We start from the raw sequence: 23,093 nt of genomic DNA on the forward strand, positions 1-23,093 counted from the left end.
ATATTCATTTTAAGAAATGTACACAAATGTTTGTATCACGTTTATTTTTAAATTGTCAAAAATCTGGAAATAACCCAAATGTCCATAAACAGATGAATGAATAAACAAATAGCGATTTATCCAAATGTAAGATTACTCACCGAAAGAAAAAGGTGAAGTATTCACATAATGTCATTGATGAATCTCAAAGTAGTTATACAACATAAAGTAAACCTGGAAAAGGGGTAAATATTTAATGATTCCCACCATATAAATTCTACAAAATGCAAAGGTATCAATTTTAAGTGAAAGTAAATTGATGATTATTTGGAGGGAGGGAAGGGCAGGGCGAGATTATAAAAGGACATGAGGTAAATATACAGCAATGGATATGGCCATTATAACTATGATGGTAGTTTCACAGGTTCATACCTACATCAAAACTTACCAAATAGCATACTTTAAATTATGTATATAAGAAAATGTATAAAGTTTAATTCAATGTAAATTATACCTTTAAATAAAGCTATAAAAAATGGCTTTACATTTCACAAATCTGTGCATCCCTTTTAAGAAAATAAATTTGGGAATGCTATAATGACCACCATGTCTCTCCTTATGCCCTCTGAGAATCAGTCTTGCCTCAGTGGAAGCCAACATTGGTGAGCAATGAAGGATGTTTCCAACCATGTCAACAGGAATACAGACTGGGCCACAAAGCTACATCCCAGGACTACAGATCTGCATTTTCACTACCTTTGTGTTCCCGCCTCTGCAGTAACGGCCTTAAGGAGAATATCAGTGAGAGACTACAGGAATCCACAAACCTTTACATGGGAGACCAGTGGTCAGCTTCCCTGAGCACACTGGGATGGTGACTGATGCACACTGTGGGGACCTGCCAGGTAGTAAAGGTAAAAGGTCTTTGGCCATAGAAATTGGCAGTGACTTAAATTTGGCAAGAGCCCTGAGCAGATCAGAGAGTATAAGAAGCCACACATGCTTTCATATAACTCAAACTTACAGGGGATCTCCTAACTGTGAACATTTGTACAACACTGAATTCAGATAGATGGCTCCTTTAGTGCCATTATAATCAACAGGACAATCGCACATTTCCTAAAAAGCTAAGGCCTTTACACAGTGTGAACTCTTTGATGTTGAAAGAAAGTAGATTTTTTGCTAAAGGATTTCCCACATTCATTACTATTACAAGGTGTTTCACCAGTGTGAACTTTCTGATGACAGTGAAGTCTGGAGCTGAAGGTGATAGATTTCCCACATTCATTGCACTCATAAGGCCGTTCTCCAGTGTGAACTCTCTGATGATCATGGAGGCCAGACCTAGCAGTACAAGATTTCCAACGTGCACTGAACTCATAAGGCCTATCTCCTTCGTGAACTCTCCGATGATAACGGAGGTTTTTGCTATAGGTAAAAGACTTCCTGCATTCATTACACTCATAAGGCGTTTCTCCAGTGTGAACTCTCTGATGATAACGGAGGACAGACCTATCAGTAAAAGACTTCCCACATTCAGTGCACACATAAGACCATTTTCCAGGGTGAATACTCTGTTGCTGAGTAAGGATAGAGCTATAGCTAAAAGACTGTGCACATTCACTGCACATGTATCATTTTTCTCCAATGTGACTTTTTTTGGGATAAACAAGCAAAGATTTGCAGCTAAAGGATTTTCCACATTTGCTGTACTTGTACTACCTTGCCCCAGTATGAACTCTTTCATGTTGACTGAGGGTCGAGCTCCACTTAAAAGATTTGCCACATTCACCACACATGTAAAGCCCTTCTATAGTGTGGACTTTCTGATGCACAACATACAAGGATTTGAACCTGAATGCTTTCCCACAGTCCTGGCATACAAAACACTGTCCTCCAGTGTGGACACCCTGGTCCTGATCAAGTGTGTTTTGGGGGTTGAAGGCTTTCTTGCATTCTCCCCGGGTATAATGAATTTTTCTTCTTCGACAAGTCACCCCACACTCAGAGATTTTTTTTGGCTTCTCCCGGGAGTGAGTGGCCTGTTGCTGGAGGTGTCCTGACAAAACTAGGAAGTCCTTCCCAAGCTCCCTGCAGGTAAAAGCCTTCCATGACTCCTGGAAATTGCAGCTCTTCACAAGTGAAGCCTTGTCTACACTGCCTAAGAAGGGTTTTTCTCCCACGTGCTGCTTCTGGTGTTGTTTGCTTGCCCTGAAATAAAAACATTTTTCACATGCCCCACACCTCGAGTTTCTGGCTGTGTTGTGTTCCCTGCTGCTCAGCCAACTGGAAAATGACTCTCAAGACTGGACTACAGGGCTTCCTTGGTGGCGCAGTTGTTAAGAATCCACCTGCTAATGCAGGGGACATGGGCTCGTGCCCTGGTCTGGGAGGATCCCACATGCCACAGAGCAACTAGGCCTGTGTGCCACAACTACTGAGCCTGCACTCTAGAGCCCACGAGCCACAACTACTGAAGCCCAGACGCCTAGAACCTGTGCTCCACAACGGGAGAGGCCACCACGGTCAGAAGCCCATGCACCTCAGCTAGAGAAAGACCGTGCACAGACCGTGCACAACAACGCAGCCAAAAATAAATAAATAAGTAAATAAATAAATATTTTTTAAAATAAAAAAAAAAAGACTGGACCACACATCTGACAGGGGTGGGTCTTCTGGGAAAATGGAGCTGGACTGGGAGTTCTGGCCTGTGAGATTCCTACAGAAATGCTTTGTTAAAAGGGTACCTCTGCATCCTGTGCTCCACAGCAGCAACCTGAACCCAAAGAAATACTGGTGAAGTATATGTTGACATTATAGGAATGGGGCAAGCCCATCACAAATGTGCATCTGTCATATCTAGGCATGGGTCCAGGGATACTTTTGAAGACAAGCAGGTTGAACTCTGAAGAAATGGCTGCTGTGCATTGCTGGGCTCCTAAAGTCACCGAATGGTGGAAACCCCACCAAGGGAAGGACACAAAGACAGTGTATAACAGAAGGAAAAGAGGTAGGGTTTCACTTACTCCTCTGTCATTGGCTTCCTACAGAACCATTCCTGTTGGTTGACATGAGGCTGTGTAGAAGAATGTGAATGTACCCATCCCATGAAAATCAACTGTAACAGAGTAGATACTGTTGAAACTCAATATAAGGATATATGCACACCTCCAAGCACAGCATGTATGGCCTGATGTTGGAGAACACTACAGGGAGACCTGTCAAAGAAATGGTTGAGATGTGGGGTTTAGAGAGATGGAGATTACTGCTGGAAAGAAGCCAGAGTGGAAATGATAACTACTAGAACTGACAAGTTGGCAAAGTATCAACAATGTGGAAGAACAAATGGCAATGGGATGTGGACACAGGCAATGGAAACAAAACACTGGTTGAATGGGACAGATCTCTGGTATAGTCTTACACACAGCCCTGGTGTCACACCCTCACCAACTGCCATTCACCAAGGCCAGGCTCCCTCTGAGCCCACTCTTCCATGACTGGAGTCATGTCTATCCTGTGATGCACACAGGATTCTCCCCCCAACTCCTAGCTGAGCAAGTACCTGGGACACATGATGCAAGTCCTAAGAGAAAAACAGCACAAAAGAATGGCCAGGGGGCTTCCCTGGTGGTGCAGTTGTTGAGAGTCTGCCTGCTGATGCAGGGGACACGGGTTTGTGCCCCGGTCCGGGAAGATCCCACATGCCGCAGAGCGGCTAGGCCCGTGAGCCATGGCCACTGAGCCTGCGCGTCCGGAGCCTGTTCTCCGCAACGGGAGAGGCCACAACAGTGAGAGGCCCGCGTACAGCAAAAAAAAAAAAAAAAAAAAAAAAAAAAGAATAGCCAGCACTGTCCCAGAGCAACTCAGCACAAAAAACGACCAGAGAAAGGAGATCTATGTGAGTGATGTCAGTGAGATGACAGAATAAGAGATACTAGCATTCATTCCCCTTCCAAAAACAATTAGACAGCTATCAACGAATAAAAATAGCCCTGGGGTGGATGCGGGGTACAGCATGAGTGTCCAATTAAGACAAACAGCAACACAGTGGAGCAAAAGAAGGAGAGTAACTGCACAGAAAGGATCGCTGGGAAAACTGGCTTAGCAGAGATGCCTGGATGGTTAGGATCAAAGTACGTGAGAGCTACTTGTGTCAGCCACTGGGCTTGTGCCATCATGGTCCCTAGTGGCCTGCTCTGTGGAGGACCCTTGCAGGCTTTGTCACTGACAACAAAGAACCCCTCCGATAGCAGCAGAATCCCCAGTTTTCACATTAGACGATCCTGTAGAGTTCATCAGCATGGATTCCAAAGGAAATCCCCTTAGCCATAACATCTTCAATGGGAGAAAAGGAGATCAGTGGATTCCCAGCAGTCTTTGTCACCAAAGACTCCAAAAGCCATTGCCACCACTGCATACTACTGCTGCCATGGTCACTGAGGACCCCTACAGTCTTCACCACTCTGATCTCAGCTGACAGATCTGCACAGAGACTATATTCCTAGGGTCTTCACTGGAGTCAACACCACAATACCACACCCAGCCAGCACCCTTGCATTCACATGAAGGTGAAGCTATTTCTCTAACCAAAATTCACCCCAAAATGTTGAAAGAAATGACTGATTCACCACACATACACACATGGACACAAGGATAAAAGAAACATGAAAAACAAGGAAACATGATACCATCAAAGGGACATAATAATTTTCCAGTAGCCAACCTCAAAGAAATGGAGATCTACGAACCACCAAAGGATTCAAAATAAATGTTTTAAGGAAGCTCAGTGAGGGGGCTTCCCTGGTGCTGCAGTGGTTGAGAATCCACCTGCCAATGCATGGGACACGGGTTCAAGCCCTGGCCCAAGAAGATCCTACACTCCACAGAGCAACAAAGCCCGTGCACCACAACTACTGTGCCTGTGCTCTAGACCCCATGAGCCACAACTACTGAAGCCTACACGCCTAGAGCTCGTGCTCTGCAACGAAAGCCACTGCAATGAGAAGCCCGCGCACTGCAACGAAGAGTAGCCCCCACTTGCTGCAACTACAGAAAGCCCATGTGCAGAAACGAAGACCCAATGCAGCCAAAAATAAATAAAATAACTTTTAAAAAAAGGAAGCTCAGTGAGCTACAAGAGAACACAGATAGATAACTCAACATGGTAAGGAAAATGATACAGGAACAAAACAAGAAGTTCAGAGAGACAGGAATCATAAAAAAGAATCAAACAGAAATTCTGAAGTTGAAGAATACAACAAATGAAAAGAAAAATGCAACAGAGTATCAACAACACACTTGGTCAAGCAGTGGAAAGAATATGTGAACTCAAACACAGGTCATTTATCATCCAGCCAGAGGGGGGAAGAAAGTGAAGTCAGCATAGGTAAACTATGGAATACCATCAAGCAAAACAATATTTGCATTACTGGAGTCCCAGGAGAAGGAGAGATAGAAAGAAAAAGTGTCAGAAAGTTTGAAGAAATAATGTCTGACTTCCCAAGTCTGGGAAGAGATGTGGACACCCAATTCATGATGCTCATAGGTCCATGTACAGATTCATTCCAAAGAGGATATTACCAAGACACATTATAAACAAAACTGTCAGTAAACAAGCAAAAAAACCCAAACAGAATTTTGAAAGCACGAAGAGAAAAGAAACCCCTTCACTCAGGGAACCCTCATAAGGCTATCAGTAGATTTTTCAGCAGAAATCTTGCAGCCTAGGAGAGAGTGGGATGATATACAGTTGGTTCTTTGAATCTGTGAGTTCTAAACCTGCAGATATAGAGGGTTCACTCTGTTCACTGTACTATGCCATTTTATATAAGGAACTTGAGCATCCACAGATTTTGGTATCCACATGGGCTCCTGGAACAAATATCCTGTAGATACTGTATTCAAAACACTGAAGAAAAAAACTGCCAAACAAGAATACTTTACCTAACAAAGCTGTCCTGCACAATTAAGGAAAGACTTTAGACAAACAAAAGCTGAGGGAGTTCATTGACACTCAGCCTGACTTCTAAGAAATGCCAAAGGGAAAAGAGACTACTTAGTCCTGGGCCTTGCACATTTTTCTTTCTCTCCATCTGAACTCAAGGCCTCTGTTGCAACCATGCTCCACCAGATCACTGGTCAGGCCAAGAAGCATCCTAGCTTGATCCCCCTCTTTGTATTTATTAGAGTGGGAGGTACTGGAGCAGCATTGTATGTCTTGCACCTGGAATTGTTCAATCCAGATGTTAGCTGGGACAGAAAGAATAACCCAGAGAGTTCCCTGGCAATCCAGTGGTTAGGACTTGGCATTTTCACTTCTGTGGCTGTGGTTCAATCCCTGGTCTAGGAACTAAGATCCCACAAGCCACTCAGCATGGCCAATGAGGAAAAAAAGAAAGAATAACCCAGAACCCTGGAACAAACTGGGTCCCAATGATCAATACAAGTTCTACTCAGTGAATGTCGATTACAGCAAACTGAAGAAAGAAGTTCCAGATTTCTAAATGAAATGTTTCACTATAATGCTTCTTAGAATGAAGGTCTTCCAGAAGCCATGTGCACAATTTTCCACTTAACCAGGAAATATTTCCCCTCTAAATGCATGAAATCACATTGTTGTTTTGTGTTGGGGTTTACAGTGATTAATAAATATCTGAAACTTGAAAAAAAATAAAAAAAAGCCAAAGGGAGTTCTTCAGGCAGAAATGAAAGGATAATAAATAGAAACATGAAAACAGGAAAATACAAAACTCACTGGTAAAACTGAGTATGTAGTAAAATTCAGATTACTATAATACTGTGTTGGTGGTGTTTAAATCACTCAAGTATAAAAGTTAAAAACAAAAGGATTAAAAGAAAAGGATTAGATTATAGCCACAATAATTTGTTAATGGATACACAATATAAGAACATGTGAACTGTGACATCAAAAACATAAAATGTGGTGGTGGCAGGAAGAGTAAATTCTGAATGGTGTCAGGAAAACTGGATATCCACAGGTAAAAAAAAAATGAAACTGGACCCCTGTCTTATACCACTTATAAAAACTAACTTGAAATAGATTAAAGACTTAAATGTAAGACCTAAAAACGTAAAATCCCTTAAAGACATTAGTCCTAGTGATGATTTTTCTGGATATCACCAAAGCACAGGCAATGAAAGCAAAAATAAACAACTAGGACTACACCAAATGAAGATACTTCTGCATAGCAACGTAACAATCAACAACAAAAAAAGGCAATCTACAGAATGGGAGGAAATATTTGCAAGCCATGTATCTGATAAGATGTTACCATCCAAAATATACAAGGTATTCAAAAGACTTAATAACCAAAAAAATAGAGTTAAAAAATGGGCAACGGACGTGAAGAGAATACATACAAACAGCTCACAGTTATATGAAAAATGCTCTTCACTAATAAGGTAGACTTCATTAGGCTCACTACAAGATTATATACCTCAAATCATTACCTATTAGAGATCAGTACAGCAGATATTAAGCTACAAAAGAAAGGAGAAAGCAGTGTAAACAACCCAGCCCTGGCTATGACAGCAACTACTCAGAAAGCTAGGCAAGGAAGCAGTTCCCATGGTCCACATGTGAGAATAAGACAACATCCTCTGAAGAAAAGGAAGGGAGGAAAGAAAGAGCCTAGTCCAGGTCACTGGGAAGAGTAAGGGGAAAAAAAAAAAGAGTAAGGGACTTACTCTTCAGCGAGGATACAAGTGCAGAGTTCTCCAGCATCACTTCGAGGTACAGGCATCTCTGAGCCTCATCAAGGAGGCCCCATTCCTCCCAGGAGAAGTACATGGCAATGTCCTGAAAGGTCACACCACCCTGTCATGATTAGTACAAATGAAACTACGAATATTCTCTGAGAACCCACAATCCAACTCCTCACACATCTCCACGATCATCCTCTTTCAAAGCTCCCCACCTCAAAGGAGATACCAGGCCCTGGTGCCACTGATGCCCATGCTCTCCTCAGGGTTCCCTTGATTACTGTGCTCAGCAACAAAAGATGGAGGGGCGGAGGGCGGCAGCAGCACATAAATGCCATCTAAGCTCTGGGCCTGCCAAGCAATTCCCTTGGGGCCTCCCAGATTGTGCCTCCAAGACACAAATTTGGGCTCATGTTTCACCCTTAAGGCCCCAACTCCAGGGCCTGTGGACCGTCAGCTCACAATTCTCCCCTTGTGCACATCATTGTGTAGACACATCTCTCACATCTTCAGACCCCACAGTTGCACTTCCCCAGCTCTGCCACCTTCCTGCCCCACACCACAGACATCTCCCTGGACTCACCCATGTACTTGGCAAACAGCATCCAGAAGAGTGCTTGAAAATTACTAACATGATATAGTACAACCCCAATCCTCTGATGGATCCCACAGCCAGGTAAATTCTCAATGCTGCTTTGATGATTGATGTTGCCTGTGATCTTTGTTTCAATATTAACCACCCAGAGCCACATGTGAATTTCAGATATCCATGACCCTCTTCCACTTCCATGCTGCACTTGCTGTCCATTCAGCCACCACAACCTTCTGCTCTCCACCCAAACTTCATTAAAAGCCCAGTCTCACATGCCCGGCACAGTGACTCTCCCAAGCCCATATTCGCCCCAGACCTTATTCACTAGCAAGAATGAAACATCCTACAACCCATCAAAGCTCACCACCAAATCCTGGTGAATTCATACAGTACTGAATTAGCAGGAGCCCTGTCTCAATGTCATCTTGTCTCAATTACTCCTATGCCTCCTGGACATAGGAGCAGCTATCTCCAGTCCATTCATCCCATGGAAGCCTTGGCTACTTGCTAGATCAACCCACACCATTTCCACTATCACCCCTCTCCCTAGTCTCTTTTTGTGAGGTCCAGCAACCCCAATAGTGTCAAGGAAGAAAACTACTCCTTAGTATGCAAACTAGTCCTTCTGACTCTCCAATAACGTTGTCACTAAAACCTGCATTCCCTTCCTAAACAACATCCACAGCTCCACCCTGGTCTACATAATATCCACCACTTTTGGAAGTCTCCCTCCTGAAAGCCTTCTCCAGATTTCCAGACCTGTGTGTCCAATTGCCCACTCCACTAACTGTTCTCTGAAACTTTTCAGAGTCTTAACAAGACCAAAACAAAACTTCTGATGTTCCCAAGGAAAATTAACCTACCACCAACTTTCCCATCCCAGTTTGTTGGAGCTTCCATCCTTTCAGCTGATAGGATGAAAAACTCTAGGATCATCTCTGGCTCCTCCTTTTTCTCCCTCACCTACACCATCCAAAGTCTACTCAGCTCTTTCATTAAAAATGGACCTGGAATCCAACCTTTTCTCCCACCTCCATGGTCATAACTCTGGTCCATCAACACTCATCTGGATTATAGCAGTAACCTCCTCCTGAATTCCCTGCCACCTGCCTTAACCCCATAATCTCTTCTCCACTGTGTAGCCAGGTGGAGCCTTTTAAACCTAAATAAGACCAACTCCTTTCTCTTATACAAATCTCCCATTATCTCCATAATAGATGCCCAGATTCTCAGGCAGCCACATTACAGGCCTGATTCTTGATTCCCTGCTCTTTGTTCTTAACAGAAAGAATGGAGACCTACTGTACCCTGTTCCCAACTCAGTCACACTGAGCATTTGCTCATGCTGCTATATGTTCCTGAGATAACTCCCACACCATATGTTTACACTGGTTGCCAGAAATAGGAACACCACTATGTTACCGATTGGCCTGCATTGGGGTACTGCCAGGGTCCCCACAGGCAAGAGACAGGAAATCAGCACGCGAAGTACCTCAAGACACCAAATTTCAGACACTATACCGCTGATGTCAGGACTAGTGAGGACCTGGGACATACTCTCTTTCCTTGTGTAAATTCCCTAAGTTCTTTTTTAACCTCCAGAATATGTGGGAAGAGGAAGGAACCATGGCTGGGTTCCATGTGCACAGGACTCCCCCGTATCCCCACCCAGCCCTGGAACCAGGTGACTTCGGATTAATTTACTAACTTCTGTGTTTCAGTCTTCAGAGCTGCCTATTACCAGATCTCTGACCCTGGACAAGGGCTCTACTTATCTGTGCCTCACTATTCTCATCACGCACATTTCCGACTGCTCCCTCTCTGAGCAGCTTTTTGGTAAACATTTAAAACCCTAATATAGGGGTTTCCCTGGCAGTCCCGTGGTTAAGATTCTGCGCTTCCACTGCAGGGGACTTGGTTTCTATCCCTGGTTGGGGAACTAAGATCCCACATGCCGAGTGGTGCGACCAATAAATAAATAAATAAATAAAACCCTAATACAGACTGTGTCCCTCTTCCATTCACAACTCTCCATGGCTCCCAGGTCCCTCTGTTTGCCAATCCAGGCGTGACTCCCCCTCACACTCATTGTCCCCTAAAAACAAAGGCTGGACCCCAAGTTTTCAGAAGCCTCCCGGCTCAGTCTTACCTCAAAGCCTTTACACATGCCGGTACCTCCGCCTGTAACCCTCTCCCACGCGCCATCACACTCCTGTGAGAAATAGGAACCCCATCTTCCTGGACACCGCGGCCTGGGCTGCGGGCACGTGAGCAGGCGCCCCGCACTCGGGTCTTCCGTGTCTGGTGGGGGGAGGGCGGTGAGGGCCCGCAGGACGAGCGTTTACCTGAGGCGGGTCCCTCAGCGCCGCTGCCGCCATCGGACTCTGTGGGCAGAGCGGGGCCGGGAGCAGCAGTCCCTACCTCTACTCAGAGATCTACAGCCTCTGACACGGTAAACAAGTCCGAGGGAAACAAAAGTGGCCTCAACCAGGAAGTAGCCGGAAGTCCAGCCCTGACACGCTTCCTAAGACCGGAAATGCCCCTGTCCTGGTCTTTCATTGGAGCAACACTGCTCTTCTTCTGGTGCAGTGTGTTCTGGGCAATGTAGTTCCCATAACTCCACAGGCCTGCGGGAAGGGGCACTCCTCATCCGCTCCCGCGGAGCAAAAGCCCTAGGCACTTTGAGGGACGCTGGGAAAAGGCGTCCAGGCTTCAAGAGCGAAGAGAGGGGCTTCCTTTCCTCTTAAAGGGGCCGAAGGCGGACTGCAGGGGAGTGTTGTCTGCAGTTCTTCAGCACTGTAAAGTATTTAGAGATGTAGGTGGGGAAACTTTCCTCTACCCAGTTTTTACCTTTTCAGCTCAAGCTCTGTAACAAAAGGCAATAACAAGAGAAAAACAAACAGGATTTTATTGACATGTTTATACATACATGAGAGAGACAGGGTTGAGTAACTCAAAGAATTGAGTTAGACACAGGGAGATGTGAGGGCTGACATCTGCAGGCAGAAAGAACCGCGGCCTTAGAAAGGGCCGCAAGTTTGGAGAAGGTGCAGTTACTCTCCGGCTCCACTGTTACCGCTAATATAAGTAATGTTTGTAAAATTCTTACCTAATAAATAATTTAGGACATTAAAAAAAGAAAAAGAAGTGGCTTAGAATTCAATCTTATATAATACCTTCGACAAAGAACAATACATTTGAGGTGTAACAAAGAAAGGAAAAAGTACTTGAGTCGCTAGGGATGCCAAATAATGTGGGAAAGTAAAGTTGGGTAAGAGCTAATGTTAAAAAAAAGAGACAACTGGCCCCAAATGGAGTCACTTGTGCTAAACGCATGTCAGCATAGCAAGACTTAATATCGAACCTAACTGCAGTTTTAGCTTCTCCTAAGAATGTAATCTTAACCAGTCAGTCTGAATTTCCTGGCCAGCACTAGTGAGGTAATCTGCCGGCTAGACGCTTTTTATCTCCCAAAGGAGAGTGCCCTTCGTGAAATAATCTGTTGACCATAAAAATAAAATAGTTAGGGGCTTCCCTCATGATGCAGTGGTTAAGGATCTGTCTGCCAGTGCAGGGTACACGGGTTCAAGCCTTGCTCTGGGAAGACCCCACATGCCACGGAGCAACTAAGCCCGTGCACCACAACTACTGAGCCTGCTCTCTAGAGCCCGTGAGCCACAACTACTGAGCCAACGTGCCACAGCTACTGAAGCCCAGGCACCTAGAGCCCGTGCTCTGCAACAAGAGAAGCCACCACAATGAGAAGTCCGTGCACCACAGTGAAGAGTAGCCCCTGCTCACCGCAACTAGAGAAAACCAGCACACAGCAACAAAGACCCAACGCAGCCAAAAATAAATTAATTAATTTTTTAAAAAAATAATAAAATAAAACAGTTATTTTACCAGCAGAAATGGGTTTATTCAGAAATAGCAGAGAATTATAAATCAGAACAAGTAAGCAATGGCAAAAACCATAGGCAAGTCCAACAAAGGAGAGGGATGTTATTTTACAGAAAAAGGGAGGAAGTCAGGAGGCATTATTTTGAAAGAAAGTCTATTGGAGAAAAGCGAGAGTTTAGGGTAATGAGTGTTTCTCATTGGTGGAGTTGCTGGGGTACTAGGTTTCTTGTAGGAGATGCGATGTACATCTTTTTCTGTTGGGGCATGTAACTGATGATTCTTTCCTGTTGATGATTCTTCTGTTGGAGTTTATAATTGACAATTCTTCCTGTAGTTGATGTTCAGTGGTACTTCCTGAGAGCTCCCCTTCTGGCCTCTTGACCACATATTAGTGAGGTTTCCCTTTATCAATATTCACAAATTCGTTCTTTATGACCTCCTTGTCTCACCCCCCTCTCTGCCCTTAAAAACCTTTCCCTTTCTGTAGCCCTTTGGAACTCCTTTCTAATCGCTAGATGGGATGGTCCCTGATACATGAATCATTCAATAGAGCCAATTAGATCTTCAAATTTAATCAGATGAATTTTGTTTTTTGCCACTAGTTAGCAAAGTTTGTTATGTAAATCCTCTTGTGTTGTCTCCAGGCTAATAAGGGTCTAAAGTTGCCTCTCGTGATTAATTTTTGTCCTTTGTAAATTTATGTCCTGCTCTTAGGCAAATAGGAGGAGAACACAGTGCCTTTCTTGCATTAACTGCTTCTTAATTTTCTTTAGTTCAAAATAAATATGTCAAAAAGGCATATTTTTGGGTGAAATGAAAAGGAGGTCATGTTTCAGGGATGGAGTCATATTCTCACAAAGAAACTAAATAAGTGATCAATAGGAATGGGCAAAAGACCTAAATAGACATTTCTCCAAAGGGGGGAAAAAAAAAATTGGGCTGGCCAAAAAATTCGTTCGGTATTTTCCGTAAGATGGCTCTTATTGTGCTTAGTTGTCTTTAACTTCATTCGAAACAATTTTGTTAGATTGTATAATGAGAGCTGTCGTATCAGAGTGCATTTAAAGAAAAAAACATCAAAATTGGTGAATTGTTTTGCAGCCATTTTAATATTGAAGATGGAAGAAAAAAGCAACATTTTCGGCATATTATGCTTTATTATTTCAAGAAAGGTAAAAACGCAAATGAAACACAGAAAGGAAAGATGTGTGCAGTGTATGGAGAAAGTGCTGTGACTGATCAAATGTGTCAAAAGTGGTTTGCAAAGTTTCGTGCTGGAGATTTCTCGCCGGATGATGTTCCATGATCAGGTAGAACACTTAAACGTGATAGCGATCAAACTGAGATATCGAGAACAATCAACATTATACCATGCAGGAGATAGCTGACATACTCGAAATATCCAAATCAAGTGCTGAAAATCATTTGCACCAGCTTGGTTATGTTAATCGCTTTGATGTTTGGGTTCCACATAAGTTGAGTGAAAAAAACCTTCTTGACCATACTTCCTCACATGATTCTCTACTGAAATGTAATGAAAACATTTTGTTTTTAAAACAAATTGTGATGGTCAATGAAAAGTGGATACTGTATAATAATGTGGAATGGAAGAGATCATGGGGCGAGCAAAATGAACCACCACCAACCACACCAAAGCCCGGTCTTTGACCAAAGAAGGTTACGTGTATATGGTGGGATTGGAAGGCAGTTCTCTATTATGAGCACTTTTCAGAAAACCAAATGATTATTTCCAACAAGTACTGTTCCCAATTAGACCAACTGAAAGCAGCACTCGACGAAGGCGTACGGAATTAGTCAACAGAAAATACATAATCTTCCATCACGATAACACAAGACCACATGTTTCTTTGATGACCAGGCAGAAACTGTTATAGCCTGGCTGGGAAGTTCTGATTCATCCGCCATATTCAACAGACGTTGAATCTTTGGATTTCCATTTATTTCAGTCTTTACAAAATTCTATTAATGGAAAAAAATTCAGTTCCCTGAAGACTGTAAAAGGCACCTGGAACAGTTCTTTGCTCAAAAAGATAAAAAGTTTTGAGAAGGTGGAATTATGAAGTTGCCTGAAAAATGGCAGAAGGTAGTGGAACAAAAGGGTGAATACACTGTTCAATAAAGTTCTTGAACATGAAAAATGTCCTTTATTTTTACTTAAAATCCAAAGGAATTCTTGGCCAACCCAATACACATGGCCAATAGACAAATGAAAAGATGCACAACATCCTTAGTTATGAGAGAAATACAAATCAAAACTACGATGAGGTACCACCTCACACCAGTCAGAATGACCATCATTAAAATGTCTACAAATAATAAATGCTGGAAAGGGTGTAGAGAAAAGGGAACCCTCCTACACTGTTGGTGGGAATGTAAGTTGGTGCAGCCACAATGGAAAACAGTATAGTGGTTCCTCAAAAAACTAAATATAGAACTACTATATGATCCTGCAATCCCACTCCTGGGGCATATATCCGGACAAAACTATAGTTCAAAAAGATACACGCACCCCTGGGCTTCCCTGGTGGCACAGTGGTTGAGAGTCCGCCTGCCAATGCAGGGGACACAGGTTCGTGCCCCGGTCCAGGAAGATCCCACATGCTGAGGAGCAGCTAGGCCTGTGAGCCATGGCCACTGAGCTTGCACCTCCGGAGCCTGTGCTCTGCAACAAGAGAGGCCACAACAGTGAGAGGCCCGCGTACCACAAAAAAAAAAAAAAAAAAGATACATGCACCCCTATGTTCACAGAAGCATTATTCACAATAGTCAAGACATGGAAACAACCTAAATGTCCATCAACAGATGAATGGATAAAGAAGATGTGGCATGTATATACAATGGAATACTACTCAGCCATAAAAAAGAATGAAATAATGCCATTTGCAGCAACATGGATGGACCCAGAGATTATCATACTAAGTAAATCAGAAAGAGAAAGGCAAATACCATATGCTATCACTTATATGTGGAATCTAAAATATGACACAACTGGGCTTCCCTGGTGGTGCAGTGGTTGAGAGTCCGCCTGCCGATGCAGGGGACACGGGTTCATGCCCCGGTCCGGGAAGATCCCACATGCCGCAGAGTGGCTTGGTCCGTGAGCCATGGCCACTGAGCCTGCGCGTCCGGAGCCTGTGCTCCGCAACGGGAGAGACCACAACAGTGAGAGCCCCACATACGGCAAAAAAATAAAAAATAAAAATAAAATAAAATAAAATAAAATAAAATATGACACAACTGAACCTATCTACGAAAGAGAAAAAGACTACCAGACATAGAGAACAGACTTGTAACTGCCAAGGGAGAGGGGGGATGGGGGAAGGAAGGAGTGTGAGTGCGGGATTATCAGATGCAAAAAATTATATATAGAGTGGATAAATCACAAGGTCCTACTGTATAGCACAGGGAACTATATCCAATATCCTGTAATGAACCATAATGGAAAAGAATATGAAAAAGAATGTATATATATGTATAACTGAATCACTGTCCTTAACAGCAGAAATTAACACAACACTGTAAATCAACTATACTTCAATTTTAAATAAATAAATAAATGGACTTTCCTGGTGGTGCAGTGGTTAAGACTCCGTGCTCTCAATGCAGAAGGAAAGGGGTTCGATCCCTGGTCAAGGAACTAAGATCCCACATCAATCAATCAATCAAGAAAATGTAAACTGGTCCTAAGGATTCTGAAGTAAAGCAAAAATAAAACAGAAGAGACTAGAGAGTTTGGGGCAGTTCCCCCTCCCCTGCCCCCACACCTCACGGCTTGCGGGATCTTAGTTCCCCGACTAGGGGTTGAACCGGGGCCCTTGGCAGTGAGAGTATGGAGTCTTAACCACTGGACCACCAGGGAATTCCCTGGGGCAACTTTAGAAGGGGCAGCCTGGGAAGGCCTCTCAGAGGAGGGAATACAGAATGAGTCTAGAGTGAAGTGAGGAAGGAAGCCATGTGGATGACAAATGAATAAAATATTCAAGTCCTGACAGTGATATGGCTACAATGAGAGAAACACAGGGCTTCCTGGGCATTTACATCCAAAGGGACATTTCTACATATTATCATCATTGAACAATTTAATTGATTCACTTTCCAAATATAAGTAATTGTCTTAAACAGGAAAATAGATTATTACAATCCAGTTCCTCTTGCTGTTAAACACATGGCAACTACAAAGGTAAATCTAGTGATGTTCTCAGTTCCCGGCCTGTCCTGCAACCTTCTCTGATCTAGCAGAGCAGTGGTCATTCTCAAAATTCTTATCTTGCCCATCTTTGCCCACAAGCTCAACCCTTCCTCTGCCCAGGCCCTTAGCTGTGTAGAGGTTAGGTGTCCCACCCACCAGCAGACGGCAGCCTCCAAACAAGCCAGGGCCTGACAACCAACTAGTCTATGGGCCAGTCATGCCCACAAGACTGCCCACAATATTCTACTTCTTTTTTTTTAAATATTTATTTATTTATTTGGCTGCATAGGGTCTTAGTTGTGGCACACAGGATCTTCGTTGCAGCGTGAGGGATATTTAGTTGAGTCGTGCGAACACTTAGTTGTGTCATGCATGCGGGATCTAGTTCCCTGACCAGGGGTCCTGGGCTCCAGCACTGGGAGCTCGGAGTCTTAACCACTGAACCACCAGGGAAATCCCTCTATTTCTTTCTTAAACTGACTACCAGTATTTCATCGACATTATCGAATTGCTTTTTACAGTAGAATGCCTGTTACATGCCTGTAGCAAAAAATATAATGCAAGGGACTTCCCTGGTGGCACTATGGTTAAGAATCTGCCTGCCAATGCAGGGGACACGGGTTTGAGCCGTGGTCCAGGAAGATCCCACACGCAGCGGAGCAACTAAGCCCTTGTGCCACAACTACTGAGCCTGCGCTACTGAAGCCCATGCGTTACAACTGCTGAAGGCCCCACGCCTAGAGCCTGTGCATCACAACGAGAAGCCAACACGATGAGAAGCCTGCGCACTGCAACGATGAATAGCCCCTGCTCGCCGCAGCTAGAGAAAGCCCACGTGCAGCAACAAAGACCCAATGCAGCCAAAAATAAATTAATAAATTTAAAAAATATATATATATACATACAATGCAAGAGGCTTCAAATTTTAAAAAGAGTTTATTTGGAGTCTTAAGACTTGCAATTCAGGAGACACAGATACAGGTAACCCCTAAAGAGTGTTCAGGGAAGAAAAAGAGTCAGGGGCTTATAAAGCAAAAAGCCCTGAGGTTTTTAAAGTTGCCTGGTTGAGAATTGTAATTGACTCTCACTCAGAAAATATTTGTCCTTAAGGAATCCCGAGTTATTTTAGGGTAAGAGTCAGATAAATAGCTTGAGTTTCTGACAGGTGTTCTCTATGACTTCATCAGGTCAAAAGGTCAGAGTCCATCCAGGTGAGACATGCATAACTCACACTCCCTATACATGCTACCCCCAAATGCAGCACTTTGACATATTAAATATCTTAATAAGAAACAGACATATATGTATAATCGAGACAGGAAGACAAGAGCATGGCCATCTTGGAAAATGACTGGGGGATGGCCTTGAGCAAACAGGCCCAACACCTGAAGACTTCGGGTTTTTTTGTTTTTTTTGCGGGGTGGGGGGGTGCTTCACCACGCCGCCTTCGGAACCTGGGCCCCCTGAAGTGGAAGTGCGGAGTCTTAACCACTGGACTGCCAGGGAATTCCCCAAGGCTCTGGTCTTTGAGTCAATAACCAGAGACCCATAGGACTAAAAGAGTAGCTCTATCTCTGTTCCACTGATGTATGTACATATTTTCCAAAGGACAAAAGCGGGGCTGTAAATCCGCCACGTAAGATATAAAGGCCTGACACACATTCCTAAGTTGTTTTTGCAGGAAGCAGACCCGCCCCCGCCCCCCACTCAGGCACTCAGGATACTGGCCCTGGGTAGTTAAGGTGCAGATTAAGGGAATGATTTCAATGGGCCCAGACTCCTGCTTATTCCCATATATAGAAAAGCGCTAAATTCCTTAACTTGAGATATCTGCTTTTCTTTATTTTTTAAATTTATTTTTGGCTGTGTTGGGTCTTCACTGCTGCATGAGGACTTTCTCTAGTTGTGCCAAGCGGGGGCTGCTCTATCTTTGCAGATGCACGGGTTCCTCGTGGTGGCTTCTCTTGTGGTGAAGTACGGGTTCTAGGTGTACAGGCTTCAGTAGTTGCGGCACGCGGGCTCTAGAGCGCAGGCTCAGTAGTTGGGGCACACGGGCTTAGTTGCTCTGCGGCAAGTGAGATCTTCCCGGACCAGGGCTCGAACCCAAGTCCCCTGCATTGGCAGGCGGATTCTTAATCACTGCGCCACCAGGGAAGTCCTGCTTTTCTTTAATTAACAAAAATCTTTTGATGTTCCGACTACACGGTCTTTGTTGCAAAAACTCCTCTAGATCCTGGCTCCTCCCTGACCTTTTCAACTATCTGAGAGGCTGTCTCCCAGGCTTGAAGTCCTCGGAAAACCCGCCAAATAAAACAGAATTCTCAACTTTTAGGTTGTGCATTTTTTTTCAGTCAACATGCGTGTGAAGAGCTCTCTGCTTTTCATTTAGTTCTCTTTCAGACCAGTTTCTTGGTCAGCCGACTGTGTGCTGGGCTCAAGGTGGAGGCTGACGCAGCCTTTGGACATAATGAAATTGTGGCTGATAGAAACGCCTCCCATGGGAGTGGCCCGAGGAGCTGACAGACGATGGCGTCCCCTTGAGGACTGTGCAGGCAGACAGTGAGTGCTCTGGGATTCAGAGGAATGAGGGAAAACGGTCATGATTAGAATTCAAACAACGCAAAAAGCAGCAGCAGCAGCAGCAGCTGGGCCTCCCTGGGTCCTTGCTGTCTGCCACCAGCCCTGGTGGGGCGTGAAGCGCTTCACGTGCCCTGATAAAATGTTTAAACCCAGCTCTGTGGTCAGTCTTGGGAGTTTGTATTCAGCCTCTAGACCCCAAAACTTTCCTGCTGTGTGACCTTGGGGAAGTGTTGGGCTGCATCCAGCAGTCCTGCAAGCCCTGTACTTGCCCAGCCTCAAGACTGAGGAATGCCTGAGGTCAGCAGCAGAGACATGTCTAATATGTGGGGGGATCTCACCCACCTGAAGCATAAAGTTCTTGGTGCCACACCCCACTGTGTGCAGCAGATGGCGGGCAGGACAGGGCAGCTGTCTTCGCTACCAGGTGTCGACTAAAAAAATACATACAACCTAAAAGTTGAGAGTTATGTTTTATGCAGTGGAAATTTTTCGAACTTGAAGCCCGGGTGGCAGCATCTCAAGTAACCTTGAAAGAACTGCTCCGAGGAGGCGAGGGGGGAGCTAGTATATACAGGAGTTTTGCAACAAAGGGCAGGTGGTAGGAACAAAAGATTACTGTTAAGAAAACTAGGGACTTCCCTGGTGGCACAGTGGTTAAGAATTCGCCTGCCAATGCAGGGGACACGAGTTCCAGCCCTGGTCCGGGAAGATCCCACATGCCACGGAGCAACAAAGACCGTGCGCCATAACTACTGAGCCCACATGCCGCAACTACTGAAGCCCTCGCGCCTAGAGCCCGTGCTCTGCAACAAGAGAAGCCACCGCAATGAGAAGCCCACGCATCTCAAGGAAGAGTAGCCCCCGCTCGCCGCAACTAGAGAAAGTCCGCGCCAGCGACAAAGACCCGATGCAGCCATAAATAAATATATTTTAAAATAAAAATTAAAAAAAGAAAAGAAAATTAGAAATCTCAAGTTAAGGAATTTAGCGCTTTTCTGTGTATGGGAAGATGCAAGAGTCTGGGCTCATTGCAATCATTCCTTTGATATGCACCTTAGCTACCCAAGGCCAGTGTCCTGTGTTTTCTCACCTGAGTTCCCTCAGGGCTCACCGTGGGGAATGGCTGCAGTCTGATGGCTGCTAGATGGCAGGTATTCTCTGTTTCCTTCCTGAGTTCCCTCGGGGCTCACCAGCTCACCATAGGCTGTGGCTGCAATCACTGATGACTGTGACATCCTTTATTGACATGGCAGGAAATATTCCATTTCTCACAGGGAAGAGGGAGGTTGCCTGTTCCAGGAAGAACTGACATCAGGTTGGTTCACAGGTTGCCAGGAAAACTGGCAGAGGAGCACTCCCCTCACAGTCCCTTTGATAAACTCTCACAGTGGAGATAGTCCTAATCTAAAGATTAGAACAGGGACTTCCCTGTGGTCCAGTGGTTAAGACTCCACGCTTTCACTATCGTGGCCCTGGTCGGGGAACTAAAGTCCTGCGAGCTGAGGTGATGGGGTGTGGGGTGGGGGGAGTATGTAGGCATTTACTGATTAGGCTTTATGATTAAGAGCTTTATGATTAAGGTGAGTGGGGTGTAGGTGAGGCAGGGACTGATAGGGCAGGGGATGTACAGAGAGCAAGAGAGCAGCCATCCCGCTGGGCCTGATCATACAGGAAAACACTTCACTTCTCTGACCCTGCATTTCCCCCAGAAATCTGATTGTCCAGGTAGGTTGCTGTGAGAAATGCTAATAACGAAACCGAGCAGGACCCTGCAGGGCCCTCTGAGGTACAAAACTCCTCCTTATGTTTGTTGGATTCCCTGGTGGTCCAGTGGTTAAGACTCCATGCTTCCACTGGAGGGGGCAAGTCTTCTATCCCTGGTCGGGGCAACTAGAATCCTACATGCCTAGTGGCTAAAAAAAAAAAAGCTTCAGCCTCCTAGACCTTTTCTGAGTTCCAAACGGCATATCCATAGTTACTAATTAGGGAAGGGAGGGAATGCAGAAACAAAGGAGGAGGGGTCAAGAAAACAATAGTGCAGGGATAAAGCAGGGTCCTGGTTCCACCTCAAGGGATATACATAACAATATATTTTTGAGTTCTTCTGCAGGATCTGAGGCCTCCACCCATGTGGAGGATTGTAGCTTCTGGCTGAACACAAGCACATGGACCCCAGACTGGCTGGAACCAGAAGGCTGATGACTGAGATTCCTGAAAGACCACCCTGTTATCTCATCACCAACCAATCAGAGGAGAGTTACACACCCTGCAGCCCACCCCCAGATTTTGCCTATAAAAATTCTTCCCAGAAAACCATTGAGGAATTTGGGCTTTTAAAGTAAGTGTTTCTGCAAACTTTATTGATCCTTCTGATCTCTGGTGACCACGGCCCGCAGTGGCTTGAAACAGGATTTCCCTTCCCTGGCCAGAGAATGAATTCAGTTAGGCTGCAGCAGCAAGACCACTGAATCTTAGCCACTAGCCCAGTTGCCAGTGACAAGGCTCTCAGCAGGAAGACCCTTTTCTTGTCATTTTAGCAAAGTTATATTGTAACAAACTTTTAAACCAGGCACACCCATGCTCTACTAATCTCCGGCCCAAGCACACCTTTCAAGTCTTTTAGTGACAGAATACCTTGCCTAACTTGTCATTTCTTTCTGTAGATCAAAGAAGCAGAAATGAAAAATAAGTAATTAATAGATGACCAGATCTCTTCCCTAGATTCCCCTTCAATTATCTCACAAACAAACTGTGTGAACAAGATAATATCTAGGGGAAGATCACAAGAAGTCCACGAGCCTGCATGCAATGGAGGATGGCAAAGACTCTGATCCGCCATCTTGAAACCATGCACCTCAGATTGGGACTTGAACCCAAGTGCTGGGACTTGAACCTGGCCAAAACCCACAGTCTTCCAACTGAGATCGCACACCTGGCTTCAAGACTTAATGAAGCTCAGGTTCTTGATGTCTAATTGCAGAAAGAATTCAGTGATAGACAAAGTGATAGGTAAGAAGTGGATTTATTTAGAGAGAAACACACTCCACTAGACAGAGCATGGGCCATCTCAAAAGGTGAGAAAGGCACGAGGGTGTGGGGTTGTCAGTTTTTATAGTGGTGGGTAATTTCTTATAGGATAATAAGTGGGAGGAGTATTCCAGCTATTTTGGGAATAGGCAGGAATTTCCAGGAATTGGGCCACGGCTCAATTTTTGATCCTTATTGTCGACTTAGAACTGACATGGCACCTGTGGGTGTGTCATTTAGCTCACTGATGTGTTACAATGAACATATAATGAAGCTCATGGTCTAGGGGAAGTCAACTTATCCACCATCTTGGACCCATTTGGTTCTAATCCGTTTATGTCATGTCCTCGGCCTATGTCATCCTTTCAAACGTTGTGCCCTGCCCCCTTCCCTCCTGTTGCAATCTCAATGATTAACTGAGATGACGTCCCTCCTTTCCTTTAAAACTTTCATGGCTGAGCAGAATCTCTAGAGGTGGCTTCTGGGGGACCTGAGTCCACCATCTCCACAGATTGTCAGCATTCTGATTAAAGGCACTTTTTTTTTCTATGGACATTTGTGAGTATGTAATTGATTTTGTAAGCTGTGAGCTGCAAGACCTCCATTGGATAACAGCAGGTGGAGGCTCCAGGTCCCCAAGCCCAGCCAGGCCTCCGTATAGGTGCAGCCCAGAGAAGGCACAGAGACTCTGGGACGAGGCACGGTGCCCCTCACCCCTCATGCCCCCCAAGTTGAGGAGGTCTGGCAGTGATTAGAGCAGAGCGATGGAAAGCGCTCTTGGAGTGGTGGGCCTGAGGAGCATTTCCCGGGACAGACCTGAGCTGTAGATGCCCAGGGTGCTCCCCCTAGTCATTCCCTGTCCCCCACGGACACCACCGGCAAGCTAGCACTAGGGCGGCCATGCCCCACAGTAACTGCGTCGTCGGGGCATGTTGGGGGGTGTGGGTGTGGCCAGTGCATCCTCTCCTTACCTGCTCTGGAAGCCCTGTGATCAGGCCCCCCCATCCTCTCCATTTTGCACAAGAAGAAACCGAGGCCCAGAGAGGGGGTTTCTCTTGCCTGTGCTAAGTAAATGCCCAAGAC

General features: G+C 44.9%; 1 protein-coding gene across 1 annotated transcript; it reads right to left on the reverse strand.

Moving 5' to 3' along the window:
• Positions 1 to 27: 27 nt before the first annotated feature.
• On the reverse strand, positions 28 to 10,671 carry LOC111170056 (uncharacterized). The gene is given in 3 exon segments (XM_030761148.2): positions 28 to 2,278; positions 7,687 to 7,798; positions 10,639 to 10,671. Coding segments are annotated over 3 exon segments (1,308 nt in total). The 3' UTR covers positions 28 to 1,115.
• Between the last annotated feature and the right edge of the window lie 12,422 nt (positions 10,672 to 23,093).

The sequence above is a fragment of the Delphinapterus leucas genome, chromosome 20 (genome assembly GCF_059928025.1).
Source record: "Delphinapterus leucas isolate spDelLeu-1000000601 "Yukka" chromosome 20, BTC_Dleu_Yukka2, whole genome shotgun sequence".
Classification (NCBI taxonomy): domain Eukaryota; kingdom Metazoa; phylum Chordata; class Mammalia; order Artiodactyla; family Monodontidae; genus Delphinapterus; species Delphinapterus leucas.